Source organism: Marmota monax, unplaced genomic scaffold, assembly GCF_021218885.2.
Source record: "Marmota monax isolate L192 unplaced genomic scaffold, Marmota_monax_Labrador192_F-V1.1 WCK01_AAM20220418_F8-fsc00002, whole genome shotgun sequence".
Taxonomy (NCBI): domain Eukaryota; kingdom Metazoa; phylum Chordata; class Mammalia; order Rodentia; family Sciuridae; genus Marmota; species Marmota monax.
The window spans coordinates 36,455,989-36,470,398 of record NW_026693571.1 but is presented as its reverse complement, the minus strand read 5'-3'; the positions used below and the strand labels follow the sequence as shown (position 1 = coordinate 36,470,398).

General features: G+C 33.8%; 1 protein-coding gene across 2 annotated transcripts; it reads right to left on the bottom strand.

Annotated features, from left to right (window-relative positions):
• Positions 1–763: 763 nt before the first annotated feature.
• Positions 764–13,758, bottom strand: Plrg1 (pleiotropic regulator 1). Of its 2 annotated transcripts, none has more exons than XM_046459119.2 (15): positions 13,626–13,758; positions 12,081–12,187; positions 10,921–11,063; positions 10,108–10,161; positions 9,394–9,487; positions 9,086–9,173; positions 7,547–7,648; positions 6,487–6,579; positions 4,994–5,143; positions 4,802–4,903; positions 4,217–4,319; positions 3,519–3,627; positions 2,278–2,417; positions 1,673–1,866; positions 764–985 (listed from the first exon to the last, which is right to left on the bottom strand). In XM_046459119.2, the coding sequence occupies exons 1-15, from the start codon at positions 13,632–13,634 to the stop codon at positions 926–928; spliced, it is 1,548 nt and encodes a 515-aa protein (XP_046315075.1). In that variant the 5' UTR covers positions 13,635–13,758; the 3' UTR covers positions 764–925. The 2 variants fall into 2 exon arrangements, with proteins under 2 accessions (XP_046315075.1, XP_046315076.1); XM_046459120.2 differs by lacking the exon at positions 13,626–13,758 and adding an exon at positions 11,724–11,795.
• Between the last annotated feature and the right edge of the window lie 652 nt (positions 13,759–14,410).

The following is a 14,410-nucleotide window of genomic DNA, read 5'->3' as shown; positions in this document are numbered from 1 at the left end:
ACAATCTCCAGAAGATTGTACCCCTTGCTACTGCTTTAAGTATCTTCAGTGGTATCTCCATAGTTATTTCCCTAAGTTTCTATTACAATATTGGTCTCCTACTGCTTGTGGAATAGAATCCAAACTCAGACCATGAGCTTTTCCTAACACGAACCAGCTTTGTATCCCATTAGTCAACTGTGACAGACAATCTGTCCTAGAGTACACCACTCAGGTTCCCGCATCTGGTTTCATCCAGTTAATGCCTCAGCTTAGAACACTGTTTCCTTTGCCCTCCTTGACTTCAAGGTCAGTTCAAATGGTCCTTCCTCAATGAAGTCTTCCCCAGGCCTCTCTGGGAAAGATGAATAGCCTTTTACTCAGTGTTGCTCCAGCATTACAGCTACACCTGTATTACAGCATTTCTGTAAGCTAGCAAAACTCGAAGTTTTAGAGATATATAAATCTTATCTTTCCCTGAACAGTAACTACTGCTGAATTCTAAAGAACAAACTCAAAAACTGCTTTTGAAATGAACATATATAAATTAAGACTGAAAATTTTAAATCCCAAATTATCAGTTTTTAAAGGATTGTAAAAAACACCTGCTCCCCTCAAAACGTGTTGTTATAATAGACAATTTTTAAAAGAGGTTTTTTAATAAAACTATTAAGAATCTTGTCTTTAGAACAGTCATGTCTAATAAACCTCCATGTGCTTGATATTTGCATTTTACTTTCTAGGATCACAAAATGTTCATTTTACAAATAAAAACACGGAGGGGGGGCATAGGGGACAGTTTATTGTAAAATATTAAGCAGCAATGATTCCAGTAAATGAGTTTCTGCTTTATATTCCCGCCAGAACACAAAATGACCGACATCCTCATCAATGCCAAGCTTAAAAAAAAAAAAAAAAAAAAAACCACCATGAAGACAATGTCACATTAAAATCTCTTTCGCTTGATAATTTCTGGTTTCCAGCTGACTGGATGAGTTTCTTCTGTCTAAAAGTAAAAAATAAATTAAAGTGCTATTAGTTGAATTCATGTTTAACAGAATTCCTTTTTAACAAAAATAATGTATTTATTCCAAGTCATATTATTTTCACTACATATTTAGCAGGTTATTAATGGTTTTAGGAATAGCTAATAAACTTTAGGCATTATCCAAGTGTAACAAAAAGTGAATACATTCATTAAAGATAAATTTGTAGTTTCTCATCCAAAATAAAATTTTCATTTAGCTATAGTAGCATGAAGCTTGTGATTCTAGAATAAATTTCCACGCAATTTAGTATTTGTTATTATTAGTGTACCATTTTCCTAGTAACTGTAAAAATGAAAGTTGGTATAAAAGTAAAGTGATATATTCAGGGTTGGGGTTGTGGCTCAGTGGTAGAGCACTTGCCTCACATGTGTGAGGCACTGGGTTCAATTCTCAGCACTGCATATAAATAAATGAATAAAATAAAAGTCCATCACCAACTAAAAAAAATTTAAAAAAAAACTGAAGTGATATATTCACTTAAATCAATGAAAATGATACAGAAATCTAGGAGCAGACACTATTCAAGATGACAAATACCTTAATACCATGAAGACTATTTTTCCTTCTGATAATTAAATTAAGACCCTTGCTAAATTCGTATAGTTGTTATTTTACTTTAAATGTATGTAAAACAATGAACTTACTGCCGTATCATCCTCTCTGTACACTTTAATGGTTTTATCAGCTTCAGCTGTTAATAATCGACTTTCAGACTGATCAAAAGCACAAGCAAATATTCCTGATTCACTGTCCAAAGACCCAGGCTGCACAGCTGCATGAACTCTCTGAAAATTGTAGCCAGTTCTCCAATCCCAAAGATGCATAGTGCCATTGTCAGCTTAAAGGAAAAGATCTAGTTAGTTACGTTTGGTATCCTTTGACCAACAATTAACCTAAACTTCTCTTAATATTGCTTTGTCTACTTTCATCTGTTTTTAATTTTATCATAGATCTTAAAAAGCACCACAAAATTTGACAGTTAATTCCAGAATACTCAACCAAATATCATGCAATTCTCATCATAAACCTGTCTCTAACTTAGATTTATCACAGGGGAACTTAAAGTGAGCTTAACTGTGAAATATACTACATATATTCTGAATAGGCACAAACACGTACACATCCAAATATACCCTCTTCAGGCAAGTTCTGCTATAATACTTATCTCTGATGACTTAGAAATGTTCATTCATTGATTAAAAAATAAAACAATGAACTAAACACATTTATTATAAAAATCTTATGTTACCTCCAGATACAAGCACTCCATCGGAATTTACTGTCAATGTGTTAATAATAGCATTATGACCAGAAAGATTTTGAATAAAACTTCCATCAGGGAATTTCCACTGCTTTATGTTATCTGGAGAACCAGATGCAAATGTGTAACTGAAATAAAAGCAAAACGAATTAATGGCAATGTAAATCAAGCTAAACAAAATGGTGGGTTTTAAAAAGCTTAGTTAATTTCCCATGCACATTCACTGATATCTGTAGTTTTAGCACTCTTTTTTGTTCTGGAGATTGAACCCAGAATGTGTGGTTTTACCACTGAACTATATCCTCTGCCCTTTTTATTTTTTCAGACAGTGTTTTAACTGGGTTGCTAAAGTTGGCCTCAGTCCTCCCACTTCTTCAGCCTCCTGAGTAGCTGGGTAGTCCCAGGCGTGTGCCACCATGCACCCAGCTCAATTTTAGCAAAATATTAGTGTCATATCAACATGCAAAAATATCAAGGTACTTGTTTCAAGTTAAATGAATTTTTCAAATTTTATGTTTTATTCTTTCATTTTCCTAGGGCTGTACATCAAGAGTAATAAATATGCAAATACCTAATTTCACAAAAAAGGCAAAAGAGTGAGCAACAATTATGGAGAAAGGGAGAAAAAGAAATAGTGAGAGAAGAGGAGAAAAGAAGTGAAGGACAGGATGAAAATGAGTGAAAACAGGGAAAGGGAAGAAAAAGGGAAGGACAGGAGGAAGGAAGAGTTAGAAAAGAAAGGGAAAAGAAAAAATATAAATACAAACAGAAGAATGTCAGGAGTGATCTGATATGATGAACACTAGGATGTGATATTCTTCGCCATTTCTGTGGATAGCTTGACTATAATGTTCATGGTTCTTACTTTCTTGAACTTCTTAAGAATTAAATCATTCTATGTGTTTCTCAAGTCTAATATCATTTATGTGCAAAGCATGCCCAGCCAATGTTACTTTCTATTTTGATATGCACCTTTTGTCCATGATATACTTATATTGTCTAACTTGATAGTATTTGTGACTGTATAAAAGGCTTTCCTCATTTTATTTAGGGCATAAAGCAAAATAATTAACATAAGAAAAACTGAAGAAATGCATGTCCACAAGTGAAACGGGACTGACGGTGACAGCGGCTACATGACTGCCAAAAGCAGTGCTCAAGTTATTTCAGTACTATACTAAGGCATAAAGATGGAAGAGAAGATAATGAAAAAAAAAAAACACACTTACTGTCGTGGATGTAAAACCACAGCCCTGACTGATTTCTTATGATTTGTTAATGTCACTCTTGTCTTTCCAGCCACCAGATCCCATAATCGTATTGTAGTGTCATGGCTTCCTGTAATGGAAATACACACAAATCCAAAACATAGACCAAGAAAAAGAAGCAAAAGTGATATATGACAACATATGAAGCACTCTTCCACAAATATATACATATTAAATGAAAGTTTTATCATCTCTTGGCTAATTTCATCATAGTTCCAAAACTCGAGGTTGATTTTAAATGTTAATTCTTTTAAAAAAAATGTTAGGTGAAGGAATTATTTTCTAGTTTTTAATGATCCACTGTTAACAAATACAAGGTTCACATCAGTTCTAAAGGTTATTGATCTCAGAGTATTTTTGTCTTCTAACTTTAATTTCCTAGACTAATAATTTTGGCACTATAAAATAACACTAAAAAGTTTTCTAGTTGGATGTTACAAAATTCTGTGTATGAAATACCCTAAAATATGTAAAAAGTATGAAGTAAAAAACAACTAGAAGAAGTCTTAATAAGAAATTTCAAATTCCTACGATTAAAATATATAATACAAAAATATCACAAACACAATAAAAAGAATCACAATGAATGAGAAGTATATGTACAATTATAACATATTTGATATGAACAGACTATAAATATGAAAAGTATCTTATCATACCAGTAATAATTTGTGGTTCTGCAGCTTGACACCTCACTGTAGCAACTGCATTTGTATGTCCAGATAATGTGTGTACACTGGCTTTAGTTCTCACATCCCAAATCTATAAAATATAATAGATACACAGTTAAAAAGAACAGGTATTCATATCTCAGGCAGATAACCGGATCAATTCGAGGCTGGGAATTTACTAGATAACTGTGCCTCAATATCATAAAGAAAATGCTTACAAGAAGGATAATGATTTATAAGCTAGGCGGGGAATACAACTAGAAAACAGCTGCAAAGGGAAAATAAAAAGCTGAAAGATAAGGGTACTGAAAGACTAATGGGCAAAATGAACTACTGAATAAAAAAGATAATGGACAACAGTTGTGACAAATTGGAAAACAAGAATGCAAGGCCAAAGAACTGAAGCCTAAGGTGGTAAAAAAAAACACATACAAGTCAAGAAAAGGAGGGACTAGGGTATTGACAAATCCAGCAATTATTTTTAATGCTCTGTCAAATAATATAAGACTGATATCAAATATGTATATGACAAGATGCAATACGTTTACAAACACACAGCTTTATCTCATTTACCCGGGCAGTTGAATCTCGACTACAGGTTACCAGCACATCGATTGTTGGATGCAAATCCAAACCATATACTGCACTCAGATGTCCATGATAATGCCTTATAACCTAAAAGATAAGGCAATAAAGTTAAATTTTCTAAAATTAGAAAAATAAACAGTAGCTCATAGTATTTTCAATACTTAACTCTAAGAGTACCTTATTATATTCAAGATCCCAGCATTTTACTTGTTTGTCTTCTCCACAAGAAAACAGGTATGGGCTCCTTGTGCTTACTATCACACCTCGCACTGTACTGATATGTCCGGTCAACGAGAGTTTTAACTTGCCACTGGCCAGGTCCCAGATCTGCAATCAAAGAATATTTTTTCATTTTGTTGGCTAACCCAAAGCAAATATTTAGAATCCTAATGTTAAGTCCCCAAATATATACACACATATAAATAAAAAGTAAAAATTTGAAAAATGATCCTTTCCAAATAAAAGAAAATGTAAAAGGCATGCTCAAACTGTCAAACTAGAGAAATGTTTGCAATAGAGGTAAAGGCTAACATTCTAAACAATATGTAAAATATATCATTGATAATAAAAATATGAATAACATGGTATTAGGTTGGCAAATGACAACTGAAAAAAAATGAACACAAATAAATGAAAATTTGTATAGAAATTTTGTATGAACAACTTAAAAAAAGACTAGATACCCATTTTTTACTTATGTTATTAGATAAAAGAATACAAAATTGATGGACTGGAATGGATTCTCTGAAATATGCTGCAAGTCATTTGGGAAGTAATTTATACTTTGGGTATCCTCAAAAATAGTTGACGTTCCTATTTCTGGGAATGTACCATAACAAAATAAAATACAGAAAAACATGTATGCATAAAGGCTAACTACAGCATCACTTTTAAAAATATATATATTTATTTATTTTTTAGTTGTAGTTGAACACAATACCTTTATTTACTTATTTTTATGTGGTGCTGAGAATCGAACCCAGGGCCTCACACATGCCAGGTGAGCACTCTCCTGCTGAACCACAACCCCAGACCCATACAGCACCACTTTTAATAATAAAAATCATCAAAATAAAAACTTTAATGTCCAACAATAGGAAAACAGACTGTAGAATATCAAAATTATATATTATGTAACCATTTAAAAAGATACAGACTTTTTATAATATGGCTTTGATATAATGTTAAATGAAAACAGATACAAAGTTATAAATATTTTTTAAAAGATACATATTTATACCTTAACACCCTGAAAAAAGTCCCTGAAAAAAGTTTAGAAGTAAATGTACTGATGTATATAAACACAGAAATAAATGTTTTTTAAAATTAAATTTGTCTAAATATCTGATATTTGTAGGATTATGTGTGGTTATTTCACAGTTCTATAAATTTTCCACATATTCTATAAATTAGCCTGGTTTAATTTTGTAACCAGGGAAAAAATCTTAAAGTATTAAGGAATTAGGTTATTATGATTAGGATAAAAACCCCTATTGCTTAAATGTCTCTTTTCAAATAGATATTTATTTCAAACTATTACTATTACAGACTACATGCTGAAGTCCAAGAAATAAAGGCTTGCAATACAATTCCTGCCATAGGAAATAATTTAAAATAGTTTAAACTTCTGCAACAAACACAAAGTCCTGTTATCTTTTCTTTCTTATTACCTTTATAGTTCTATCAGCAGATCCAGTAACAAACCACTGATTTCCAGGTTCCACAGCAATACATCGAACCCAACCAAGATGCCCACTGATAACCTGAATAAGAAAAAGTAAAATAGGCAGAATCATCTACACATTAGTCAAAATGTATTCAATTTTAACCACAACCTGGGTTCGAACTGCAGCATCTTTATATGTTTACAAGATTATCTGACAATATATTTTAGAGTGAGCAACATTAACTTATCTTCAATAGGTGAATGGGTACATAATTGCGGTACATCTATACAAAGGAATAATAGTCTTCAAAAGAAAAAAAAAAAGGAATGCTTTACTAACACACACAATAACTTGGATGAATCTCAAAGGCAAAGAATGAAGAAAGAAAGACAGTCTCAAAGAGTACATAATGTATGATTCCATTCTGACACTGTAAAAAGGACACAAGTACAGTGATAGAAAACATATCAGTGATTGCCAGGTGTGGAGGAGGGTATGACGAAAAGAACAACACAGTGGTGTTTTGAGCTGATGCAGATTATGGTAGTGGTTACCCAAACCTATATATCAGTTAAAATTCAGTAGACCTATACATCGAAAGAAAAAAGTCTCTTACAATGTGATCATTTGAAAAATAAGATCATGTTGGCTGTACATTTCCTATTATATAAATTTTATTTTATATCTGGTACATTCTGAGTTATTTTAATTTATTGCAGTTGAAAGAATAATTGGTAGGTACAAAAACTCACTAATAAGGTGTTTATTCCTCAGCCTTCATGTTAAATACTTCAAATATTTTCCTATATTTATTTTGCCTGTCCTACACATTTAGTAGCCTTCTGTCAATATTTTATACTGCACTTTACAAAAAATACTAGTATACCTTTTACCCAAGGAAATCTCAAGATATCTTTTAACAGTGCAAAAGCCCCTTCTCATCCCACCGCAGATCACTCTACTATTTTCATATTCATTCCTTTTCCTTTTTCTATTCTTCAGCTCTCATCAAATGGAAAGCAATGAAACTGTACATAGTGGAATAAAATCTAGATTTGCTCACCCTATAGAGTTTCCATGGTGGGTGCCACTGGGGTTTTGGCATTGTAGGTGCTTTTTTGGCCATCAGCGCAGAGTTCTTAGTATTGCCAGTTTCCATAACCATCTAAATATGGAACAGATTACGTTATCAATAAAGAAGTCATATTTAAAGTTTGGTTTTTAATTAAAAGATGGATTAAAAGGGGATTTATGAAAATTTTTCCCCTTAAATGAGAGAAAAACACCTAACATATTCAACTGAAAAGTCAGTCTAAGACTCTTACTTCAGAACTTTATTTTCTGTATGTTCATTTTTAAAAGCAAGTAAAAAAACCTCAGAGAGGCAGAGTATTAGTTAAGAGCAGACATCACTCTGGGTTCAAAACTCAGCTATGCCATTTTCTAGCTGACTGACCTTATGTAAAAATTCTTTAACTTATATGTGCCCATGCTGAAAAATGAACAGCAAAATGCTTTTATCATGGGTTTCTATTCATCTTTAAATATAAGCACTTAAATACTATTTTAAAGGTAAACTGCTGATACAGATTGAGCATCCTTAATCCATAAATCCAAAATACTCTGAAATCGAAATTGAATTTAGATTTCAAAATTTTAGATTAGGGATGCTCAACAGGTAAAGGCTACACAAATATTTCCAATCCAAAGTTTGAAATCTGAAACATTCTGGTTCGAAACACTTCGAATAAGGGCAACTCAACCTGTACCATCTATTGTTAGTGTACATTAATTAAAAAAAAAAAAAAAAAAAAGAACATAAAATTCTGCCCTCAAGAAGTTTAAATTATATCCTCCCAAAGATGCAGAGAGCTTGAACACAAAGACTGCTCTAAATGAGAATGAAGAAAACATGTGGTGTGAGCATCACAAATTCATTCACTTCATATGAAACAGAATCCATAAAAAACTGATGAGTTCGATTCCTACACTGAAAAAAACAAAAACAAAAATATAATATAGTTGTAAAGCCCATACTTACGTCAAGACACATAATAAAATAGCTTCACATTTTCTGTTATTTTTTCCTACAACTATTTTCACTAAGAGCAATTGTTGTTTACTTACAAATAAACCAATTTCTACACACTCATTTATAAAATGCTAGTTGTAGAGCCCAAGAATATTACCACACTATTAGCACTCAGCTTTAAGCACACACCAATTTAAAGTTCAATTGAAAGAAGACTTTCATAATTAGCACATAGCAACACAAATTTCAGGATAATACTTCCTGTATTTTTAATAGTGCATAGTAAATACCAAAATCACATTGTCTTAATCAAAATACGTATTTCGTGCAATGTGCAAGTAGATATGGATGTAACAGGATTTCAAATTCTAAAACATATGTTAATTTACTAAAACCCAAAGTTTTAGGGCAAAGAAATGTTAATGACTATCTCAAGCTGCTATTTATAGGAACAAATTCCAAGAAAGTGTTAATTTCTCTAATAGTTAAAGGAAAACTTTTGGAATAAAGGTAACAAGGTAACATTCCAAAAGCTAGAAACCTGTTTTGCTATATGACAGAGAATCTTACTGAATTCATCACTGTAGGTTGTGAACGGTCAGAAGCCCCAGGATGTCGATATTCAGTTCCACCAGGCGCAGTACGATTTCCCTCAACTCTTGAGGCAAAAGAAATATTATGAAAGTAATTAATACCTCAGTCACACGACTTGAGGCAAAAGAAATATTATAAAAGTAATTAATGCCTCAGTCACATGGTCAGTTTAAATTTTTGTGAAAAGTGCCAAAATAAAATATACAGTTATAAACAACTCTGAAAAAATGTAAATGGTGAAATATATTTTCAATCTTTGTAATTATAAGCATAACATCTGATACCTGGCCTGGGAAGAAGGTAATGCCACTGCCAAGGACTGTGCAGCTGATTCACTGGGCATTCTTTGGACCTTAGTATCCGCTGTCAAAGCAACTCCTGTTAAAAATAAAATCAGTTCTTCTTAGTAGTTATTTTTGTTCTCATTTATATATATATATTTAAAATAAATTGTTAGAGAAAAAGACACTAGTTGGTGATCTCCAGGCAGTGATATTACAACAAGTTTGATTAAGCCTTGCTCTCTTTGTTTCTAAATTTGATCTAATTTAAGCAGCTTGGTATTAAAATAGCCCAATTTCGTAATTTAAATTATTAAAATTCAGATATTACTTTCAAAAGCAAAAAAATTAAGCAGCTACTCAAATACTCATGTTTCTAAGAATGAAAGTTACTATAAAATGCACCCAATCCCCCCACATTTTCCGTTCTATACATACCACGCATTGTCTGTCCTCCACCCTGTCCATATCATCTATGTGCCAACCCATCTACACACCTACAAACACACACACTGCAATTTTTAATCATACCTACTTCTGTACCAACACTTTTATCATTTTTAATGTTTACATAGTTGCATGTCTGTCTAAATCACTCAGGTAAAAAACTTAGGTTTAGAACTAGAGCAGTCTTACTGCCTTTGAAATTCTAGCATGGTGCCTAAAAATATGTAGCAATAAAATAAGATTATTTCCAATACATAAAAGTTTACTTACCAGGTCCTGGTGGATATGGATGTGTACCTGTAACCAAATACTCAACTTCTTGTCCTAAAAAAGAAAAAAACAACAAAAAAGAAAATATATGTATTGATAGTGAATCTATCTTACATTCAAGTATGATCTTTTAGAATATATCAATAATATTAAGTTACTAACTGGATTTTTCCTCTCCCAACTAAACTTAAGTCTCAAAAATAAGGAAAGTTCATCACTTTTGTTTTGACCTCAATAAACCAAAAACTTGGTTATTTCCTTGTCCATTAGCTGGTAAGAGATCAAGAAAGCTCATGCATTTGCTAAACAGCAATGGTGTTTCTGTTTTTCATTTGTTTGTTTTTGCGGTGATGGGGATTGAACTCAGGGCCTTGTGCATGCATGGCAAGCACTCTACCAAATGAGCTATATTCCCAGCTCTCTAATTTTAATTTATGTAGAATCTTAGATCCTCTTTGCTCATTACAACTTCAATACTTAATTTCATCTTTCTGAATTATAGCTAAGATAAATGATCTTCCTATAGGTTAGAAATATTCTTCAATTTTCTCCATTAGTCTCCATTGTGACCGTCTGCACATCCAACACATTTCTGCCATCATTATATGCTTTTATTTCCCATTAGAAAAAAAAGTGATCAATCAATAATCTAAGCTACGACTCTCATGGGCAAGTCAAAACTTCCATCTTAATACTGGTATAATACTGTGTGACCATAATAAATGCTTTCAGAAGGAGCACTAATAAGACATTTGTTTTTATATTTAAAAAATTCACATAAGTCCTGTCATTTCTGATTTATACTATACTTACCTTGATTGGCAGGATATTGTTTATGACCGTATGAATCCGTTGCATTCTGAGGGCCTTTCTCTTTAAGATTTTCTTTTGAAGTAGGCATATGCAACACAGGACCGTACTCATTACGGAGCTTGATTGCCATTTTTCGTTTGTGACTATTTAAAAATTATAAACATAAAATATATCCTTAAATACTTTAAATATTTCACCAATGTGTTTACGAAAAGCTAGTAAATAAGTACTTAAATAGCTTAGGCTTGTGTAATCATGTAGAAAAAGTTTCTAATTAGATTTTAAAGTTAAATAGTAGAGTCAAAAATTTTCAAGTGCATTTCCACACCATATAAATTTATTTTTTGTATCACACCAACATTCATTAAACTTGAGTAATATTTTAGTTACTTAATAAAGACAAAACCTTTCATGATTAATTCCCAAGGATCCAAATAATTAAAGATATACAGAAACTAATATATCCTTTAAAAACCTCAAAGTCAATATACTTTATTTCTAATGTCTAAATCTAAAAATAGTTTAAACCATCTGTACCAAACTTTACTAGATGTGTCTAAAGAGTTCAGTTAGAACTAATCAAAGCACTTAATGAGTTCAATATTTTAAAAAGAAATGCACTTATGTTACTTTTATAGTCCACCTTATAAGTTAAATATAAATGCTTGTTTGAGGAATTAAATAGATTTTAACAGAAGGGTAAAGGGCAAAGAAGGAACACTGCACATAATGCAATCCCAGACTGGAGCTGGAGATGTAGAACCAAAAATATGCCACCACTCAAAAATCTTCATCATACTAACGAGAAAAGATGGGAGTAGAGGTACTGGCCAGGTACAATTTCAGCTCAGCAAGGCTCTGAGAGCAGCGGGAAGCTGAAAGCACATACAAAGTGATTGATTATAAGATAAAATACCTAAAAGGGGCTCTGCTAATTACTGGATATTTGTAAAATGCAATTAATTAATTTTGAGATTTTATTGTAAAAGGCAAAAAAAAAGTTAAATCAGCTGAAATTATGCAAGAATATCACTTCTTATTGGATAGATAACCTATGTGTAATAGTATTTTAAGACCTTTAAAGGTCTTCCTCTCCTTGCTTTCTTCCATCAATATCAGAATTTTAAATATTTTAGAAACTGAAAAAGAACTATACCTACCTCTCTTCATCCAAAGGCACAGGTTTTCCATTATCAGCTACAAACATGTCATGGGTTCTCTTCAGTGACCTGAACACAAGTGTGTGCACAGAATGTTTCTGTACTTCCTAGGAAGAAAAGAATGTAATTGCACATTTAGCAACAAATTACCCATATCATAAATTAAGCAAAATTACTTTTACATTTTACATGTTTCAATATGTAAAAAGTTTTATACATATTGAGTGCATCACTGCTATTTGTAGCAAGCTACAGGAGTCGAGTTCAGAGAAAAGGAGAAAGTTCCTCTTTGGCCAGAGCCCTAAGTATAGCAATTGAGTCATGTCTGGGATTAGTAATTTATTCAATGAATATTTATTGAGTTTGTATTTATATATCTTGCAGGTATTGTGCTAGAAGTTACCCAGAGAACAATGAAAAGGTAATAATGGTCCCTGTGTTCAAAAGAAAACAGACAATTAAAAATAAGCAAAATAATTCAGCATTTTGAAAAGTACTATGAAGACAAATAAGGGGCTAAGTCAGAGAACACAGGAAGAACTCAATATACTTGAGGTATCTCTTAGATGATATTTAAGTAGAGAAGGAGAAATCCCTGCTGAAAGGACAAAGGGATTATAAAATTACAGTATAAACATAAGAACAATCAAGGCAGACTGCAAAGGTGCTCAACAGTTGAAATAAAGTAAGAAACACTGCACAACTGTGTACATTGGCTGAGAGGGTGGGTTGTCCTATAAGATGAAGCTGCAAGGGTAGGTGAAGTTCAGATCAGCTCAGGTCTTTCAGACCATTACACAGCCTATATTTTTGTTTTACCAACAGAGTCAAAGGAATTCCTGCAAAACATGATCAACTCACATTTCAAAGAGAACAAATTATAGGAGAACAAAAATGGAAGGGGGGAGATGAGCTAGAAGCTAATGCACTAATCCAGGCAAAAGATGAATGAAGCTAGTCTGAATTAAGGTAAATGCAGGATACGGAGACGAGTGGATGGAATCAATATTTGAGATAAGACAAACAAGATCTGTTTGTCTGAATGGGAGTTCAAGCTAGGGAAAAGATGTAAAATTTCAAGAATGGCAGGCTCCTGCAGTTCAGCTGAAATGAGAGACATAAAATCTGAATGCAAAAATTGAGAAGATCTCTAGTCTTTAGGACCCCTGCAGTACAGCTGAAATGAGAGACGAATTGAACGCTAAAATAGAGAAGGTCTCTAGTCTTTAGGACACAATCAATTGACACTGCAGTACCAGTGGTCAAGCATCAGCAGAAGGCAGTGCTGGATCCCAAGGGTCAAATAAGAATTGGATGAATTATCTCAGGCTTCCCGCCCAGACAGAAGCAGCGACTCGGATTCTCACTTGGCTTCCCTCCCTCCCCAGAAAGCCTTAAAAAGAGACCACTCGGCCTCGGTCAAAACGTCTCCCCTCGCAGCCTCTTCTCGCCCCATATTCCCAGCACATTCCACCCCCTATGAACAATGCCAAAGAAAAAAAGCCCAGAGACTAACAACTCTTGAGTGCCCAAGCGTCACTTTACCTCGACCATGACGCTTCCGTTTATCTGACCCCTCTGATAACGAAGAAACACTTATGGCCAACGCAGAAACAGCCGCCACCACTCTTCAGCCTCTTCCGGAATCCGGAGCCCTGTCGCCGGACGTGACGAAAACTCGCGCACGCGCGCTAGTAACGCGCCGGCCTTCTGGGGTCGAGAGGCGGGTCTTCCTCTTCGGACCCGCCTCCGGGGCGGGGTCTAGAGCCTGTGGGCGGAGACTCTTGGAAGCGCTTGACTGGCGGGTTTCCCTCTTCCTTCTTGAGAATCTTCCCCCGCCCATCCCCGGGCCAAAAAAAACCAACAATGTTTTCGGCCTTACTCTTGCTTGATGGTGCATTCCTCCGAAATTTAATGCTTTTAATTAACAGATCTTAAGAAATCAGTTCTAGGGATGATCAGAACAGCGAACCTTTGTGGGTTCAAAGGCCTTGCTGCCTTTGGGGTCTCTTTGGCGCTGGTTCCGCTACTTGGCTGGCAGACTGTTTTGGTATTGGTGCCTAAAAGCAGTTCCTCTGACGCAGTGCAAAAGCACTTCTTGAATAAATGTTGCAGAACTGTTTTTTTCAGTTTGAGAAATTTTGACGTGTAGGTGTGAAAAATAATCTCATTAACAGCATATGGCAAAACCCCAAATTTATTTTCTGCTGCATAGATTTCTTTTAATATCTCAAGAATACAAAGTCTTGGTCATTTCCTAGTTGTCTGCTGGTTAATATGGTATCAACAATTCCAGGACGCAGCTTTTCAAAGCTGGTGGGAGAAAGACA

Excerpts from the sequence above, each read along its gene's own strand:
- Plrg1 (XM_046459119.2), bottom strand. Across the intron at positions 6,580-7,546 it reads CACCATGGAAACTCTATAGG|GTTATCAGTGGGCATCTTGG; the intron begins GTGAGCAAATCT and ends TTTCTTATTCAG. Across the intron at positions 5,144-6,486 it reads CTGCTGATAGAACTATAAAG|ATCTGGGACCTGGCCAGTGG; the intron begins GTAATAAGAAAG and ends CTTTGATTGCAG.